Source organism: Carassius carassius, chromosome 27, assembly GCF_963082965.1.
Source record: "Carassius carassius chromosome 27, fCarCar2.1, whole genome shotgun sequence".
Classification (NCBI taxonomy): Eukaryota; Metazoa; Chordata; class Actinopteri; order Cypriniformes; family Cyprinidae; genus Carassius; species Carassius carassius.
Window position 1 is genome coordinate 18,995,609 of NC_081781.1, and position 20,199 is coordinate 19,015,807.

Genomic DNA, 20,199 nt, shown 5'->3' on the forward strand with positions numbered 1-20,199 from the left:
TCAAAATATGCAAAACTAAATATTTTAAAAAACGACTTGTCTCTGGGTTGTCTGCTGGGGCTTTTAAACTTTTCGGCCAAGGACCGCAAAACATGGCGATTCCCTTTCTATATAAATGTGGTTTATGTAGAAAGCCACTTACAATGTATTAAAAAATACTAAGCATGATATTATACAAACTTCAAAATTAAATTATTGCTATAGACTGTCGTTGTCTGTAAAAATTACGAGAGAAATTAGGGCTGTAATAGGTAAAAGTACATCAAAAATATTATACAAATATTTCGTAAAAAAAATTCACTTAAAGCATTTATATATAATGCATTATAAAAGTAATTTTGATGCATTATGTACCTTATAATGTATTGTATGATCTCATGAATAACTGTAATCACAGTTACAACACTTTATAATACTTACAGATTCATTGTTATCCCTTTACAAAGTATAATGCATAGAAATTAGGGCTGGTAATTTAAAATGTTAATTAGATTAATTATGGAGAAAAATAACGTTATAATTATTAACACATTTAACGCACTTGCCCCGCCCCAGACCTATGTGGATCATCTGCTATTTCATACAGGTGATTGATGACTAATATGAGGCAGAGCAACAACTCACTGCGTGATGGATCCTAGAGAATATCCCTAAAATTCAAGATATTGGGCAAAATGCCCCTGTTTGAAAATGATTCAATGTGCCAAAAGATTCACCAAATTCGCTCAAAATGTGGATAAAAAAAAACGAAATTCCGCTGTGTGTTGCTTGGGGATGAACAGTTCTGCTTTGTCTTTATCTTCTGGTTAGCAAAATTGAGCAAAACAGACAACATTGTGTCTAAAATAACACCGTTGTATAAAATGAGTATCACATATGCACTGGTGTGATATTGCACTTAGCCTACTTCTCGTGTGATATTTCTTAACTATGTGACGTAAATATGAGACAAAATCTCAAACTTTTTTTTTCCACATATCTTGAACTCTACTGTATGAAATGGTGCATGAATTGTTTTTTTAAAACATTCCATGTCAATATAAATGCAAAAATTTAAATAATGGGGAAAAAATATATACATATAATTTTGTTGTCTTTACAGTATTACACTACACTTAGTTTTTTTTTAAGACAAATATACTATATATGTGCAAATATATAGCTGCCTTAATGTTTTGAGAAAGTGGTTCTCTACCAAATGGTAGAAAACTGTTCGATAAGAGACACTTGAAAATGACAAAGTAGTTTAGTCCGAGTGCAAGATGAGGCAAGAGGAATGAAAATATATCTTTCATGAAGGACCGCCATTATGAATTGTGGATATTTGTGCTATGAACAACTTCGTGTTGGATGGAAGAAAAAACTCAGGCACAGAACCAAATAAACGTGTGATCCACAGACTACCAAGCAATGTGGAGCAAAACACTTAACCTCAGGTGGATGCAAGAGGAATTAAAGTGTCTGTTAAGAGACTAAGTGCATGTACCAAGAGCATGCTGGAGGATTCATACCTTTATCTCCCACAGGGTTGATGCACCTGTGCAGCCTCCACTGCCGACTGCTGCTGGACACTTGAACTATGTGAAACTCACGAACACCTGCCTCGCTCTGACAGAAGAAGAGACAGAAATTTATTATTTGAAATTTAAATTTAAAATAGATGAATCCTTAAATCCTTAAAAGGTTTTTTTGGCTGCTATCCCAGTTAAGAGCGGCCACTGCTGAACGTGACGTGGATCGGACACGCATCTCTTTGGTAACTTCATGACTTAACTGATGACACAACTATGATATTGCATAAACAGTTTGATATGAAATGCTACAGGATACAGTGAGCACTGGTGCATTTGTGCATGCATTTGAAGAGCATGCGCTTCGAGCACAGTACCGTTTCCACGCTCGTTTGACTCGCGCATGCGATGAGACGAATTGAAGTGTGTGTCTGAAAAGTCTCATGTTTGACGTGGTCGTAAAAATAATTATTTTCTCTTTACAGTTATCATTGGCATATTGTCCAAGTGTGTAATTCTTAAGTGTGGTAATATTTCTATTCAAGATCGCAATTCCTCGATTTCTAAGAAAGCAAATCGTGGTAAACCATGAAATTTGAATTAATCGATAAAATCGGTTAAATTGCCCAGCCCTAAGAGCAGGTATTGAATACTTAATTGTTCATGCTTATTTACTATAAATTACATAAATTAGTAGAGAATTTCACAACTGTGCATCTCTATTTCATGAAGTGCAAGAAGAGAAAGACACATGAGCAGACCATGTGTGGGAAAGAGCTCACTGTGTTAATGTTCTCCACGTCCACAAAAACCAACATGCTGCCGTTCTTCTCCTCTCCTTCCTGCCGTTCTTCGGTCCCTCTCTCTCTGCCGTGCAGTGTGTTGCTGCGGCTGGCCGTGGCTCTGACGCTGAGGGAGCGGCTTGCGCAGATGAAAGCAGTGTGTCGGAGGACCCTGTGACTGAAAGCATCAGAGAAAGCCAAGATGAGTCACTGGAAGCCAAGTGGTAATTTTCAAACTCTAAATGATGTCAAAGGCCAATCATCCTCTTTAAATGGCAGACAGCAAATTTCCAAAATGAAAATGCATAACCTTATGTTTGATTATCAACCACTTATAGCAGTAGGCAGTAGGCCAATGAAAGAAAATTTAAATCTATTTATAACTATACATAGAGTAAGTCATATTTTGGAGATTTTGCCTTTATTAGATAGTACAGTTGAGGAGACACAGGAACAAATATTTTGCACTAGGGCTGTATATATATGGTTGTTTCAATGTATGTATGTATCAAGAGCTCCTGTAAAACCACAACAAATTATTTTGTTTAAACACACTTAAGGTGGTGAATAAAGCTCGTTCTGATGAAGCAGCACATATCTTTAAACAATAGGCTACTACTACAACCATGTGAAGCCTTATTTGCGTTTAATTTCTTAGAATGTAAAATGAAAATAAGTGGATTAATAATAAAATTAACTTTGTGAATTAATAATATCACACAATATATACACCCAAAGAAGCTACTCTGGCCTGACAAAAACCTTCTTAAACTCTGTTCAGTTCTTAGTATGGTCCATTATTACCGTATTTTTCGGACTATAAGTCGCACCTGAGTATAAGTCGCATCAGTCCAAAAATACATCATGAGGAGGAAAAAAACATATATAAGTCGCACTGGACTATAAGTCACATTTATTTAGAACCAAGAACCAAGAGAAAACATTACGTCTACAGCCGCGAGAGGGCGCTATATGTCTTCAGTGTAGACTACAGGAGCACGGAGCAGCATAGAGCGCCCTCTCGCGGCTGTAGACGGTAATGTTTTCTATTGGTTAATTTCTCTTAGTTCATTTCTTTTGGTTCATGTCAAATTAATTTAGATAAATAAGTCGCACCTGACTATAAGTCGCAGGACCAGCCAAACTATGAAAAAAGTGCGACTTATAGTCCGGAAAATACGGTAGTTGAAATAAAGCATAAACGGCCATGTACCTGAGTTTGGCGGACTTCTCTGTACTCTCATAGTAAAAGAGGAAGTTGATTTCATGGACACCCTCTCGGTCGGGGCCCCTGAGCCATAATGGGATCTGCAATGCCTCCCCAGGGCCCAACACACCTTGTGATAAAGGAATCTCTGCCACTACTGGCCGGTCACCGCTGGTGACCCCGAACGCTGCTGGAGACACGAGCGACACGGTCGCCACTGATGGGGGCATGGCCACAGTCTTGTATGCAGAACAGTGCTCAGCTGCTGTGGGGGTCACTGGGGTGAGGTCAGAGGCGGCACTTCCAAACGTGAAGAACTCTGGGTGTGTGGACGCCACCCGAAGACCAGTGAGAGGGACTGCACTCACATTCACAAACTCCACCCACGCTTTGCGGATCTCACCACACAATAAACCAGTGGGGAAGTTAATGAAAAACACCTGGGTGGAGAAGGAAAGAGAAACAGTAATTTCATGGTTTATCCAACAGAGGTCTGACTATTGATACAATATCTGGTGCACATGTAGCTTATTCTTGCAAATAACCACCACTTAACCCTGCCAGGAACAGGAAGAAAAATATAATTAAGGGATAATATAAATTTTGAATTTTGTCGGGGCTTGAAAGAGTTAAAACGAGAGCAAAGCCACAGTTAAACAAAGTAAAAACCATAATCAATCATTATTTTGTTACAAGCAAAGAAAGGTCAATATAAAATTGACAATATCACACCAATTGAGTGCAAAAGTTCAAACTTATTGGCACAAATAAAACTGCCAAATACCAACTTCTGAATTGAAAATCTGTGTTTGTAATAAACAAATCCATCAAGACTTAAGTACTTAACTAGATTAAACTCTTACTTCTGGTTAATATATGATTCTATAATCCATATAAACTAGGGCTGTGAATCTTTGGCAAGGCAGCGATTCGATTCGATTACGATTCATAGGTTTTCAATTCGATTCAAGAACGATTTTTGCAAATTTAGAACGATTCAATTAGATTCGATTCACAATTAAATTCGATTCGAGTATAACGATTCGATTCTGCATTCTTTAAGTGCATCCACGGGATTATTTAAATGCTTCTACTAAATTCTTTAAATGCTTAGTCAGGGGGCAAATTACAGTAGCATTTATGGTTAGAGAACCATAGGTTATAAAAAAAAAATATTTTGTCCATTGTTAAATGATAGTTTAATGATGCGACATGGCATACGTAAAAATGTATGTAAGCCAAGTTTTTAAAAAAGAGCTTAAAGAGTATTATGTATAAGCTAACATTTTGTCACACCAGGGGCGTAGCCATAATTTCAGAAGTGACAAATGTCAAATACAATCATTTTCTGTATGTAGCCTATATAATATTAATAATAATAATAATAATAATTATTATTATTTTTATTTTTTTTTACAAGGAATTATCTTCTTTTTTAATGACTTTTAATTAGCTGTAATAAATCAAATACACTGCTGGACTATAATAAATAATTTGTAATCGATATTTTTTTCCTAATGGCAATTTTATGATTGTTTTATATACTAGGCAACATTTAATTAGCAATTATTTAAATTTTCTGCACAGAATAAGGTAGAAAATATACTTGATAGTTTCTGTACTGTAATAAATGTCAATTAGCACTGCATCATTCATAAATTGTTTGTGGGTTTCATCAGTTCATTCTGCTTTTATTCAGTTTAGCTGCAGATATAGCCTGGCACGTCTATGGGAGCGAGATCGCTTCTCTTTCAGTGTGAAACCGTCTTCATCTCTATTTAACTTTTCCTCTCCATCAGCGAATGATTCCGAGAGAAAACGCGCCAGATGTCTGTTTGCTAATGAAACAAACGCTACTTTCATGCATATTATCAGATAAATCTCGTGCTCTTATTTCAAGGTCGTTGTTAATTCTGTGGTTAATTTTAAAAGTTTCCTTCGTATATTCGGTGCATCCACATTGTTTAAACACATTTATCATTCAGTGGAACTGTGCGTATGATTTAGACACTTACATTTCTGCTCCGTCCATGCAATAAACACAGCTGTCGACGGCTCCGGTAACTCCGTCGGTAAGATGCAGAGAGCCATTGACAAACTACAGAAAAGTAAAACTATTTCACGTTAGCATTACTGGCCACGAGTCCTATAGATCACACGTCAGCTGCGTCAGAGACGAACGGAGCGCGAGCGCAATCCTGTGACAGTCTCAGGCGGTAAACAGTGGAGCGCGTGAAGGACAGATAAGAGGCACGATTCACGAACACTCTTCAAGGTCTCCATTAATTCGTGCGTGTAGTAATTTAATGTGTATACATTTTGAAAGCATTGAATCGCTATAGAAATCGGGATTCATTCGATTCTTAGCATTTTGAATCGATTACTGTCCAAGATCGGTGATTCACGATTCAAAAATCATGTTTCAAGATCGATGCATATAAATCGACAGGGTTTGTAATCGATGCATCGAGAAAACGAGTGAATCGTTACACCCCTAACATAAACCCTTCCTCGAAGGGTTTAGGACAGTTATATTTGTTTAGGACATTTTTGCTTGTAAGGGGGGCTTGATCTGTGTATATTTCTCTCCTGATTCAGATGAGACAACTTATTCGCTGAAGAAAGCAATATTACCGATAGAGGCATTTTATCCAGAAGCAATGGTTTGAAAAAAATGATGGATTTGATTTTCCCTTTACAAGTTGTAAAGTGATGGACTGCAATGCTGTGGATTACTTGTGGATTATTGTGTTGTTTTTATCAGCTGTTTGGACTCTCATTCTGACGGCACCCATTCACTGCAGAGGAATCATTGGTGAGCAAGTGATGTAATGCTAAATTTCTCCAAATATGTTGCAATAAAGAAACAAATGTATCTACATCTTGGATGGCCTGAGTGTGATACATTTTCATTAAATTTTTATTTTTGGATATACCATTTCTTCAAATGATAGAGACATTTTGAACAGATTAAAAAAATAAATAAACTGAACTTGCACTTGCTTGATTTTTGCTAATAAATTATTTAAATCTGCAATATTCACAATATAGCATACATTTATACATCCCCACCAAAATCAATGTGAATATATTGTAAATATGCAATACATCACTCAGGCACTGCGATATAAGCACTGTAAATCATTAAACAGCCTCGATTTAACTGTGAGTGTTTTTTTTATTTAGATCTGCTCTCAGGACGAGTTTAAGTTTAAGTAGTTAATTAAAGCTTAAAATCAAAAGTCTAATTTTCTCAAACACACCTCCAATAAGGGCATAGGAGGAGTGATAATGGGGTCCAGGCGGCGATCTGGTCCATATCTGACGGAAGTCTTTTCTTCTTTGGTCAAATTGAGTCTGGGTCCCTGGATCTCCAGATTCTGCTGTCCACGAACACACATCAGATCCCCGGCCAGCGAGCCTGCAGCACGAAGATCAGACACATCTACAGTTAGTCTTACATCAGATAATTAACTTTACTGTTGGTTTCAGTGTCTACAAAGCATCAAAGAGCGAGTGTTTGTTATACACCTTCACTGTTGTCCACTTCTCCAGTGCCCAGGTTGTACACCACACCGAGAACATGCAACTCTCCAGTTTTATGAGGAAGCAACTTCAAACGGGCCTGAGAAAGTGAAACCAGAACAAACAAAAGAACACAAAGCCAGTTCATGTATAGCAGTGGGGAGAAAGATGAATTAGAAGAGTAGAGATAAAAGGAAATCGGTGCACAAACCACTTTGGTCTCCTCTGCAGTTATGGTGAACTGTGGAATGACTTGCGTATCAATGATGTCATTGAGGGCCGTGGTCTGGGATGGATTCAAATGTAGTTAATCAAACTGATGAGAAACTCATTAGGCACGGTGAACCGAGAGACAATTAACAGCCTTACTTCTTTCAAAGATGCTGCCTCTTTCTCATTGGTGATGGTTTCTCCGGCTGTGCTGCCCTGAGGATCTGAGAAGTCTTTCGGAGTAAACTTCCACAGCAGAGACAGAGCTGACAGAGCCAGAGGAACCTTCAGGAGGTTACGGAAAACCACCTCCACAATGATGGGCTCTATGATGCAAAAACAAGAAAGAAGCCAATAAAATAACAGCAAACGACATGACAGGAAAAAAAATATACGACTCTGATCTGAGAATGTACCAGAATTTAAGGTTTTTATAAAAAAAATGCCATTTGGACCTTCAACCTTTTGGTCCCTGAAGTCCACTTTATGGAAAAAATACTGAAATGTGTGTTTCTTTTGAACTATTCAAGAGTTTTTGTCGAGCAACGGTATGTTTTATTTAATGTGCTATGCTGCTCAAATATTTGCTAATGAGGATTAATTATAAGTAGGAACATGGCAGCATTACTAAAGGGTGTTTGCAGGTTCTTCCTGTTCCTCTTTACTCTTCCCCTTTCGCTGTGGGGTGACTAACTAATGCATTTCTAGGATCAATACTAGTTTTACTTGCAGCACTACAAATACCACTGATGAGGCTGCAAGATAGAAGGCGCTATGCTTCATTAGTTCTCTTTTAGATTTCATAAAACAAAGAGGAAAGCAAATGGAGAATAATTAATCCCAGTCCAATGTAAAACACACTAATAAACAAAAAAAAAAAAAAAAAACAGCCCCACAAGACATCAAACGCAATAACGAAGACCCTAAAGTGCATCAAAACTTCCACAGAATCCAAGAGTTTGTCAATGGAGAAAAGCAGACAAAATAGATGTGTTCAAAAATAAGACCAGATACAAAGCACAGACAAAAATACTGTGATGTAGGAGGGAAAAACATACCCTCCACTACGGCGAGGGGGTATCTGAGGTTGTCCGTCTGATTGTTCAGACAGCATTGGGAGGGCTGGAAGGTGATGGGAACCGTCCCTTTATTTGCCACGGCGACGAGCCGCTCCTCCAACTCCCTCCACAGCGGGGAAAGATCCCGGTCAAACTCCTGATCCAAAGACACATGCGTCGCGGCTTGTTTCTCACCTGTGGAAAAAAGAAAGCCAGAGCTTCCATGATCACATACAGATGAGACAAAACATAAATATCAAAACTTTTGTTCAAATTAGTATAGACGTGTAAATAAAACTTTACATTTTGTTCACTCATTAAACACAATTTTACCCTCAACTCGTTTAAATTGTAGTAATAAAGCATTAATAAAAAATACTAAATGTTGTCTTAATATGATAATAGAAACAGCATGCATAATTATACAAGAAAAAGCAGGTTAAAATATTTAGTTGGAATGTAGTACAATGCAGGAAAATGTATCCTTTACAAAAAGTCTGTCCTGCACATACAATAAAAGTATATTATATTACCGTATTTTACAGACTATAAGTCACACTTTTTTTCATATGGCGCTTTTCCACTACACAGTACCAGCTCGCCTCGGCTCGGCTCGACTCGGCTCTGTTTGGTTTTCCACTGTGTAAAAGTTGTACCTGTACCGGCTTCCAGGTACTTTTTTTCGTACCACCTCCGGCGAGGTTCCAAGCAAGCTGAGGCGAGCTGAGGCGATACTATAATGTGACGTGAAAACACAGCAGACTGCTGATTGGTCAGAGAGAATCGTCACTATTCACTGCGTCATCATTACACGCGCCAGCAATAGTATCCAGATGGTTTTTTCAGCAGTGTTTCGTTTTGCTGCCCTTAGCCTCTCCTGAAACAACGTTTGTCTTCTTGCTGTGAGAAACAGCCACATCCCGAGGATCAAAAACAACTTGCACTCGATTTCCTCCATTGTCCTGTGTGTGTGGGTAGCGGGTGTGTGTCGCGTAGAAGATTACGTCACGGCAGTTTCCTGCAGCGTCGCTATGACAACCAGGTACTATTGTGGAGGTACTATCTGCAATGGAAAACGGAGCGAAAAGCGAGCCGAGCCGAGGCGAGTCGAGCAGAGTTGAGTCGAGTCGAGCTGGTACTGGTAATGGAAAAGTGCCAATAGTTTGGCTGGTCCTGCGACTTATAGTCAGCTGTGACTTATTTATCAAAATTAATTTGGCATGAACCAAGAGAAAACATTACCGTCTCCAGCCGCGAGAGGGCACTCTATGCTGCTCATTGTTCCTGTAGTCTACCACTGAGCAGCATAGAGCGCCCTCTCGCGGCTGGAGACGGTAATGTTTTCTCTTGGTGCTTGGTTTTAAATAAATGTGACTTCAGTGCGACTTATAGTCCGAAAAATACGGTATACAAAATTTGGGTTTTTTTTTTTTTTTTTAAGAGATGAATACATTTATTCAGCAAGGACCAATGAAACTGACCAATATCAACAGTAAAGATTTACACACTTAGTTAAAAGGAGCAGTATTTATTCACAAATTAAGTATTTTATAAGTATCGAATAATCCTTAAAAAAATGCATCAAGCTTTCCACAAATTTTTTTACTGTTTTCAACACTGATATTGAGAAATGTTTATTGGGCAGCGAATCAGAGTATTAAAATAATTTCTGATAGAATCATGTGAAGACTGGAGTAATGATGCTGAAACTTTAGCTTTGCCTTCAAAGGAATAAATTACTTTTTTTAAAATATGACATTTTACTGTATTTAACGGACACACTGTGGAGTCCAACAACCCGAGGTCACACAGAAATCTGGGATTCAAAATTTGGAAATAAGCTAAATTATCTGGGAATGAAATTGTATATGTTGTTAACCAAATAAGTGAATTTGTGACATTGATGTTGTGACACTTCAGAGAATGTTCTGCCTTCCACTGAAGCTCAAGACTCTTTTTTTGGATACTTTCCATTCATGCTGAATAACATGATCATTGGGTTTCCCTTCACACATTTCTTCTCTCGTTACAAATATGACTGACAAATCATGGCAGCGGAAGGGAATATTATGGAAATCAAGAATATATAATCCCAAGAGAGTTGGCTTTTGTCCAATCAGCCGATGTATCAAAGGATATTTGGCATTCATAGCCTCAGGCAAGCAGCGGCGCATTGGAAGAGACAACAGGTCCATGCATTCATCATTCAACACACACCACTAAAGCCTCCCTCGCTTCCAGCGCGAGTTCCGGGCAAAGAATTTAATTAAAAAGGTTTTCACACCTCAGGCCTGTTCTCTTCGCTCCATCGTTTACTCACTTTTTTTAAACACGCATCTGACTTCTGTGATATTCCTGAAATGAGTCTTTTTGCTTGCGTCTCTTTAATTGAAGTGAAGCTGGTTGCAGATATCGAATGTGGTAGTTCATGTCCTTTCTCTTATTTTAAATGTAATTTATTCTGTCATGTAAGGAAATGCCCCTCAGCAATGCTCCACTTTTTTGAGTCTCATTTGAGGTTCTCGCTGGAAATTGCTTTTTTTAACGGAGTATATAAATGGTGTGGTGTTCATCTTCATTTCACTGTGGGCATGATGGGGAAAAGGTCATCTCAACATAATGTGGATGTTAAAATATGTCATTCATGACACTGGCGCTGTGCTATGTTTATTAGTGTGCAGGAACAGTGAATTATATCATTGTTCAGGTCACTTTCAAGGCAATATGCTTGCTTTTTGTAGTGAATAACGACTTTTGCATTACAGTCTGATGATCACACAAATGCTTGGAATATTTTGCTGAATGGTCTAGGGTTAGTAAGATTTTGTAATATCTTTTGCTCACAAAGGCTGCATTAATTTGACCAAACATACAGTAAAATAGTAATAATGTGACATTATTACAAATTAAAATAACTTTTTATTCCTGTGATGCAAAGCTGAATTTTCAGCATCATTATTCCAGTCCATCATTATTCCACTTAATTATTGTATTTATTGCTTTTAATTAGCTTAATGCATCATTGCTGGAATTTTTTATAGAATACATATAGAATACTTTTATGGAGATTTGGCATTTTTGGTGTGGATTTTGCCAACCCTAACCTCTGTTCACTTTAACTGTATGCTTGAGCGCAGCCTGAACATTTAGTTAAATATCTTCTTTTGTGTTCCACAGAAAATAGAAATGCATAACAGTTTGGAACAAAATGAGGGTGACTAAAAGACACTTTTTTTCATCATGTTCATGTGAACTATCACTTTCTTGTGTACATGAATGTGTGAGACAGACAGAGGGTGCTTACCTTCGGCGAGTCTACGCTCATGGCCGAAGAACACACGTGTTTGTGAGCTGTGCAGGCAGGGCAGAGGCAGCTGTGGGAGGGAGCTGTCACCGGTCAACTGACTCATGCTCTGAGGGCAAAAGGTCAAAGTGTCAAAAACATCAACAACACTTGGAGAAACGGCTCTTCTTTTCACATACAAGTTGTATCCAGGCATTCGCTGAGTACCATGCCTTCAATCAATGCCTTCTGATTGGCCAAACATATGATTGCACAGTGGTTCTGCACATTATACACAAACTTTATAGTGTTAAGGCCTGCAAAGAACTAGGAGTATGAAGATATGAAGTTTTTAACTAAAATAGCAAAAAATAATTCAAAATACATACTACAGAGCATGTAACGGTGGCTGCCCCAAATCAAATTTGACTTAATAAAATTTAAATTGTTCGGGCGCCAGACAAGTAAAACTTGTCAAGAAGAAAAAAATATATATATATATATGTAATGAAGTTCAATTTCCCCGAAGATAACTCAAACCACCGTTACACAAAAAACGAAAATAAATTCCTTCAAATACCCACAATAATGTAGAATAGGGCTTAAATGACACACAGTCAGAAATTGAAGGGTTTGGTCAAAAATATGTATATTTTAAGAAAAACATTTTTGCAAAGAAATAAAATAAAATAAACTACACAAAGTTAAATTTTCACAGAGTTTTTTTTCTTTACCTCACATGACAAATAACAAAATATTTAAGGCAAACAGTTCTTTTTTTCAAACTCAGTTTGTGTTCAATTTTCAGCCAAAATAAAGAAATGAAAGAGAAAAAAAAAAAAAAAACACACACAAAAAAAAAGCAGTCTGTGTAGCGGCCGCAAATCCTGGGCCGGAGAAAGAGTTTGGAGACTTGGCGAGAGTTTGGCGTGAGTTTAGAAACTCTTGGCGTGAGGTTAAAAGATGATGGACATCACCACTAGTACCTGAGGCAGGCGAACGAACCAGGCTGGATTATGTTGCACCAGGCAGGCGAACGAACCATGCAGACGCAGTAGAGCAATTTCTCCGTCACTTTGGCGATCGCACCCAGTCAGCGCATGCACAGAGATTCCAGCAAAGAATAGTACGACCTTCAGCTTCAGGTAGCGTGTGTCCCACTCCAACAATAACCTACAGGTGTGTTTTGTTTTTTACTCGCGCCCCAACTTCCGTTTCTAGCGCTCTTTTATTCTAAATTTCCTCATTGGTTTCCGCCCATCAGAAAAAATGAAAAGCTGATATGGATTTCTTCCATATCGCTACACTCTCCCTCCCTGGAGAAGACAACCTATGGTTGTGGAAATGTGAATCATAATTAAAATCCAATGAATTCCTCTTCATCAGAAGATTCATTGAATATCTGGCAGAGCCTTTTCTTCTCCTGGCATTCCAGCTCTTCAGCCGTGGGAAAGCATGGTTTCAGGTTGCACACATGCACTATGCGAACATCTTCGCCAGTGGACTCTAGCGCTATTCGATAGTTCAATGGACCCACCTGTTTTATGACACGGTAAGGGCCTTTCCATTTTTGAGCCAATTTTGCAGTGAAGTGATGTTGTGCACTAGACTGGGGAAAGGTTCTCATCCACACACGATCATTTTCCTTGTATGTGACATCTCGTCTTCTTTTATTATAATTCCGAAGCTGTCTCTTTTGTGCTTTTTTACAGCATTCCATGGCCTTGGTCTGAAGCTCAGTTAGGTGGTGGACTGTATCGTAAGATGTGCAGTCTGGAGTTAGATTCTTGCCATGTAACACCTTGTCCATGGGACTTTGCAGTTTCCTCCCCAAATGAAGCTCTGCAGGGGTCATCCCAATCGTTTCCTGGACAGCTGAATTAATAGCGAAACGGAGTTCCGGTAAGTATTGGTCCCATTTTCTGTGATTGTTGTCCACATAGGCAGAAATCATGCATTTGAGCGTACGGTTAACCCTCTCGGTCATATTTGTTTGTGGATGGTATGATGTTGTCAATTTAGGTTTGATACTCCACTTTTGACAGAGTTCTCTGAACAGTGATGACACAAATTGTGTACCTCTATCCGACAGAATGAAGTCTGGCACCCCCCAACGGGTTAGAATTTCCTTCCGAAGAAGTAACGCAACAGTCTCAGCTTTAGCATTGCGCATGGGGAAAAATTCCACCCACCGGGAGTAGTAATCTACAAAGACTAAGAGGTACTCATTTTGCTGTGTGCTGCGTGGCATTGGCCCCATAATGTCCACTCCAAGCATCTCATTGGGACGGGTGGTGGTGACTTGCTGTAGTTTGCCCACAGGTTTCTGATTTTCTCCCTTAAGAGTCTGGCATTTGACACATTTTTTGACGTGGTGTTTTATGTCAGTCCACATTCCAGGCCAGAATGCAACATCATGGATACGCTTGTAGGTCTTATAAATACCTACATGACCGCTCCAGGGATTAGAGTGGTAGTGGTGTAGAATGGACGACACAAGGCTGGTAGGAATGTAGACTCTGTAATGAACTTGATTGTTCGGCAGGTGAGTTTTGTGATAGAGTTTATCTTCCACTATCTCATACTGATCTTTAAAAGAGGAATCATTTTCTGCAAGTGCTTTAAGTGTGTTGGTGATGACAGGGTCTTTGTGCTGTTCCTCCCAGATTGTGGCTGGAGATATCGGAAACTCAGCATTCTCCTGTTGGTGTTGGTTGGTGTACAGGTTACAACTGGTGTGAATCCGAGACCGAGCATCAGGTGCCATATTTAGTTTTCCTTTGCGATATTCAATGATAAAATCAAATCTCTGTAGTCGCAAGGCCCACCGGATGAGGCGACTCGTGGTTTTTGTGGAAGACATTACCCATTGTAACGCTGAGTGGTCTGTGATGACAGTGAACAGTTTGTGCTCTAGGTAGTGCTGCCATTTTTCCAGGGCCCAAATTACAGCCAAACACTCTTTTTCAGTGGCTGTGTAATTGGTCTCTGCTTTGTTCAGGGTTCTGCTGGCATAAGCAATAACTTGTTCCAATCCCTGTTCCTTGCGCTGGGTCAGCACAGCACCCAGACCAGTGTTACTGGCATCCGTATAGACAGTAAAAGGCAGTTGAAGGTCAGGATGGCCAAGAATGGGAGGAGAGGTAAGACAGCATTTTAAATGTTCAAAGGCTTGTTGACATTGTTGTGACCAGAGGAATGAACATCCTTTTTTTTCAGTGCATTGATGGGTTCAGCGATCCTGGAGAAGTTTGGTACAAACCGGTGGTACCACCCGGCTAACCCCAGGAAGCGCTGGACCTCCTTGATGTTGGTGGGCACAGGGTATTCACGTATAGCCTCCACTTTACTTGGGTCTGCAGCTATGCCTTGGACGCTGACAACATGTCCCAGAAAAGTTATTTTCTGAAGACAGAACTTGCTCTTTTTTAAATTAATGGTGAGGCCAGCCATTTGCAGTTTATAAAAAACAGCTTGGAGGTCGGAGAAGTGCTGGGCTACAGATGGTGAGTAAATAATGATGTCGTCAATGTAGACAAAGCAGATGTTTCCACGCAATTCTCCTAGAACGTTCTCCATTAGTCTTTGGAAGGTTGCTGGGGCATTTTTTAACCCAAATGGCATAACATTAAACTGAAACAGTCCTGATGAAGTTGTGAAAGCTGTCTTTGGTTTACTTTCTTGATCCATGTTTACCTGCCAGTAGCCACTGTTAAGGTCAATGGTGGAAAAGATGGCCGCTCCAGATAGTGACTCCAAGATCTCAGTGATGTTGGGTAATGGGTAAGCATCATTCTCTGTAATGGCATTAACTTTTCTGTAGTCCACACAAAACCTAAGGCTTCCGTCTTTTTTAGGGACCAAGACGACAGGTGAGGCCCATCCAGAGTGTGATGGTTCTACGATGCCGGCAGTCAACATCTCTTCCAGTTGCTCTGTAATGACAGCTTGTTTGGCAGGTGTTGTGCGGTACGGTCTTTGTTTTATAGGTACTTGGTGGGTAGTATATATGTGATGCTGTGTAACTTCAGTACGTCCTGGACGAAGGGTACAAACTTGAGGGTTTGACTCGAGGATCTGCCGTAACTGTTGCTTGCCTTCCGGAGGTAAGTGGGCATCCTGTACAGCAGTGTTAATTAGTGTCTTCTCATCCAGGCAGGCTGGTTGAAACATGTTAAGTTGAGGAGGAGGAACAGAAGATAGTAAGGAGAGGCTGTTGGGATTTTTATTTCCCATCTTTCCCCTTGGATGTTGGGAACTGATAACTGGTACACTGGCATTTGTTGGCTGGAAAGGATAATACTCTTTAGGATTGGACTGAAATGAATACTTTTGATCTGCCACATTGATCTGCAGCCCACTGGAGAAGATGAAGTCCAGCCCTAATACGACTGCATAGGCCAGGGCTTTGGCTGATAGAACAACAGCAGGTATGGTGAATACTTTTTGATGTAGGGTGATTGGCATGTTTATCCAACCTAAAGGAATTTCTGCTTCCCCATTTGCTAGGTAGAGCGGACCCTGGGTCCATGGATGGAGTTTTTGTGAAGTGAGCTCCTTCCAGAGATTCTCATGTAGAAGGGTGTAGCTAGCCCCAGTATCAACAATGGCTTTTCCCTTCCAGGTACCAATGCAAAGTGGTATCACTAATTGTTGTGGAACAATTGCAGCAGGTGGTGGTTTCTTACCAGTTGTTGATGAATTGTGGGGAAAGGTGGCAGACACAGAGCGATTGCCAGATGGACCAGTACCTTTAGAAGATGGAAATGTTGTCCGCTTGTTATTGGAGGAAGGGTGTTGGCTGGTGGACTGAGGTGACTGGGACTGAGAAGAGACAAAGTGAGGACAGCTGCCAGGTGAGTGATGGCCTTTACATCGCCAGCATTGCACTAAAGGCTTCTCTGCCGGGCGGTTGGGAATAGGTCTTTGAGGCATGGATAGGGGTTGCTTAGAACTCACACGTTTTTCATATTGCAGTTGTTGTTCGTAGTCTTTTTCCAGCTGTTGGCCCAATTTCACAAGCTCATCGACTGTGTTCACCCGACTGCGAATCTGGCTTGCAAGGTAAGGATTCATATTTTTCAAAATCATTTTCACCAACTCACTGTGGGTCAAGGTGGGCTTCCACCTTTTGCAGAGAGCTCTGTATGTAAATGCAAAGTCCCTAATGCTCTCTCTTTCTCCCTGTGTTCTTGTCCTTACCCTTTCAGCCAGCTCGTCTTCATAATCCTCTGAGAGGAAAGCAGAGAGGAAAGCAGCTTCAAACTCTTCCCACGTGGTTATTGAGGATCGTGCAACTTCCCACCAGTCCCGGGCAGTACCATAAAGGACAGTGCGGAAAGTGGCCAGGATGTCAGCATTAGTAAGAGGATGTAACGCCAAGAAATCCTGACATCGAGTTAGATAGAGCAAGGGGTCCAAGTCATCTGACTGTCTCCCAAAAGTAGGAAATGTAATCTTAAGATGATCACTCTTTACAACAGGAGTAGGAAACATTGGAGGTGTCACTGGTGATGTAGGTGAAACTGCAGTGGTCAGAGGCAAGGGTGAGTAATCTCTTGTCTGCAGGTCAATCATTTGTTTCTCTTGCTTTTCGAGTCTTTTCTCAAGTTCAGTTTGTAAGCTTTTTACAGTTGCACACAGGGTGTTGGTGGTTTGGGTGCACTGGGTGAGTTCTGTTGACAACTGGTCATAATTTTTTTGATGGGTTACCAGGTAGGTTTTGATGTCCTGCTGAAGCTCCACTTGAAGTTGGTCAATCATGAACCGTACTTCAGACACATATGTAGTCTTAGCTTTGTGAAGTTCATCAGACATCATGACTTTAAGTGACTTAGTGAGTTGATCAGTCTCTTCCTTCACATGCTTCTTACTTTCAGAAATGTGGGTGAGCATTTCTTGTTGGTTTTGCTTGAGTTTATCAGCAAGGTTAGAAATCAGGCTGTCGTGATGTGCAGTCATGGTTTTAAGTTCTTTGGCAAGTTCACCAATGTTTTTTTCATGGGTTTGCATATGCTGTGTCAACGTGTCCCAGTTTCCTTTAACTTGAGTGAGTTGATGCATTCCTTTTCCAGGAGTTGACAGGATGCCAGGCAAGCCCTGCTGTGCCACTGAAGATAAAGATGAAGGCCCAGGTGATGTACATATCTGCATGGAGTCGCCATTCGGTTCCTGCTCCCAGGTGAAGGGTTGAACAGGAGTACTGCCAGCTAGTGGTGAAGTTGCAAACCGCACATGGGTTCCTGGGAAGTCAGTGGTGCTGGCTTGAGTAGGAGTGAAGTGGAAAGGAGCACGAAGAGGTCCAGTTGAAGAAAGTAGAGGACGGGGTGCTGGAGGCCAGACTGGGGTAGCAACATCTGGTGCTGGTGGTTCCATCTCCACAAAAGTGGATGGAGACAGAGGAGTGGCAGCCATGTTTGATTGTCAGTGTATGTATAGTCAGTCAGTGTAAAAATGTAGTGAAATGCAAGTTGAGTGAAAAAAAAAAAACAATGTATAAATGTTTGAAAAAATAAATTGCAGCAGAATACTCTTAACAGTTCAGTGTGAAATGTCTGTCCAATTGTCCAATTCACCAATTCACACTTCAATTCACTTAACTTCACAAATCAATAATTAGATTTCAATAACACAAATGGGTGTTTCCACAACTTTCACATAATTGGGTCAGTTTGGCAGCAAGACAACTAAGGGGTAACACAATTATATATTTAACAACGTGCAAGTTCACAAACAAAAAGTATCTTCCCACAAAACCATTAAGTAAAGGAAAAAAACTGTTTCAATTCAGTATGTATATACACCACAATTTCACAAACACAAAAAAATATAGGCAGTGACAGCCAACCTTTAAGTAATCGTTTAGGGAAACTCAAATTCAAAGCTCAAATGACCAGTTTAAGTGGTCATGGTTTACGTGCTTAAATGTTTAAGTTTCAAGTTGTCAAGGTTTAAGGGTTTAAGTTTCAAGTCATCAAGGTTTAAGTGTTTAAGTTTCAAGTTTCATGTCTCAAGTTTCAAGTTTCAGGTCCCTGTTCGGGCGCCACTTCTGTAACGGTGGCTGCCCCAAATCAAATTTGACTTAATAAAATTTAAATTGTTCGGGCGCCAGACAAGTAAAACTTGTCAAGAAGAAAAAAAAAAATATATATATATGTAATGAAGTTCAATTTCCCCGAAGATAACTCAAACCACCGTTACACAAAAAACGAAAATAAATTCCTTCAAATACCCACAATAATGTAGAATAGGGCTTAAATGACACACAGTCAGAAATTGAAGGGTTTGGTCAAAAATATGTATATTTTAAGAAAAACATTTTTGCAAAGAAATAAAATAAAATAAACTACACAAAGTTAAATTTTCACAGAGTTTTTTTTCTTTACCTCACATGACAAATAACAAAATATTTAAGGCAAACAGTTCTTTTTTTCAAACTCAGTTTGTGTTCAATTTTCAGCCAAAATAAAGAAATGAAAGAGAAAAAAAAAAAAAAAACACACACAAAAAAAAACCCTTCAAACGAGTGTTTGTGTATGGGTGTGTGCGTGTACAATGAGCGTGTATGTGTGTGTGTGTGGTGGTGGCTGCGTGAAGCAGTCTGTGTAGCGGCCGCAAATCCTGGGCCGGAGAAAGAGTTTGGAGACTTGGCGAGAGTTTGGCGTGAGTTTAGAAACTCTTGGCGTGAGGTTAAAAGATGATGGACATCACCACTAGTACCTGAGGCAGGCGAACGAACCAGGCTGGATTATGTTGCACCAGGCAGGCGAACGAACCATGCAGACGCAGTAGAGCAATTTCTCCGTCACTTTGGCGATCGCACCCAGTCAGCGCATGCACAGAGATTCCAGCAAAGAATAGTACGACCTTCAGCTTCAGGTAGCGTGTGTCCCACTCCAACAATAACCTACAGGTGTGTTTTGTTTTTTACTCGCGCCCCAACTTCCGTTTCTAGCGCTCTTTTATTCTAAATTTCCTCATTGGTTTCCGCCCATCAGAAAAAATGAAAAGCTGATATGGATTTCTTCCATATCGCTACAAGCATATAATACTAAAATAACATTGGAAATATACTGTAAATAACCACATTCGAAAGACTAATTTCAGTTTTGAATCATGGAAATGTGTTCAGAAAGTGTCTATAGATGATCATGTGCTATATCATTGTGTTGCACAAAGATTTTTGCTGTCTATGGTGCATGACACTGATATTTTACACATCTGTTCCTGGAGTGCTAGAGTGGGACCATAAAACTCCCATTAAGAAACAAAACAAGAAGAATGTTGTAATTTCTTCTTATTATGTATTCAGGCTGGATGTTTGAAGATGATGGAGTTCTGTGGACCAGAACAACCCAAGGCCAGAGCGCTGATGAAAAAGACTCAACCAAACAATGACAAAAGAGCAGTCTCATGCAGAGACACAGACAGTTAAACTCAGGGCTAAAGTCTGAATGTGGTAGGGTGGGGGGGTGGGGGGGGGGGGACTGGGTCAGTGGCCTGAATGTGACACTGCCAGAGTCTAGCTGCTTTCTGATAGCAAAACAAGATGAAATGCAGGTTCACTGTGAAAACCGCTCTTTTTACTATTAGTGTTTACTATTTGGTTAATAAGTAAAAACAT

The 20,199-nt window shown here is 39.9% G+C and overlaps 1 protein-coding gene across 2 annotated transcripts in view; it reads right to left on the reverse strand.

Moving 5' to 3' along the window:
- LOC132106944 (trafficking protein particle complex subunit 8-like) overlaps positions 1-20,199 on the reverse strand; it is a 56,756-nt gene that overhangs the window by 11,934 nt on the left and 24,623 nt on the right. For both annotated transcript variants that reach the window (XM_059513050.1, XM_059513049.1), the window contains 9 exons: positions 11,598-11,706; positions 8,294-8,488; positions 7,395-7,561; positions 7,237-7,311; positions 7,032-7,125; positions 6,764-6,921; positions 3,507-3,940; positions 2,294-2,471; positions 1,512-1,608 (listed from right to left, as the gene is read on the reverse strand). In XM_059513050.1, coding sequence (XP_059369033.1) covers positions 1,512-1,608; positions 2,294-2,471; positions 3,507-3,940; positions 6,764-6,921; positions 7,032-7,125; positions 7,237-7,311; positions 7,395-7,561; positions 8,294-8,488; positions 11,598-11,706 — 1,507 coding nt within the window. The remainder of the gene's footprint in view (positions 1-1,511; positions 1,609-2,293; positions 2,472-3,506; positions 3,941-6,763; positions 6,922-7,031; positions 7,126-7,236; positions 7,312-7,394; positions 7,562-8,293; positions 8,489-11,597; positions 11,707-20,199) is intronic.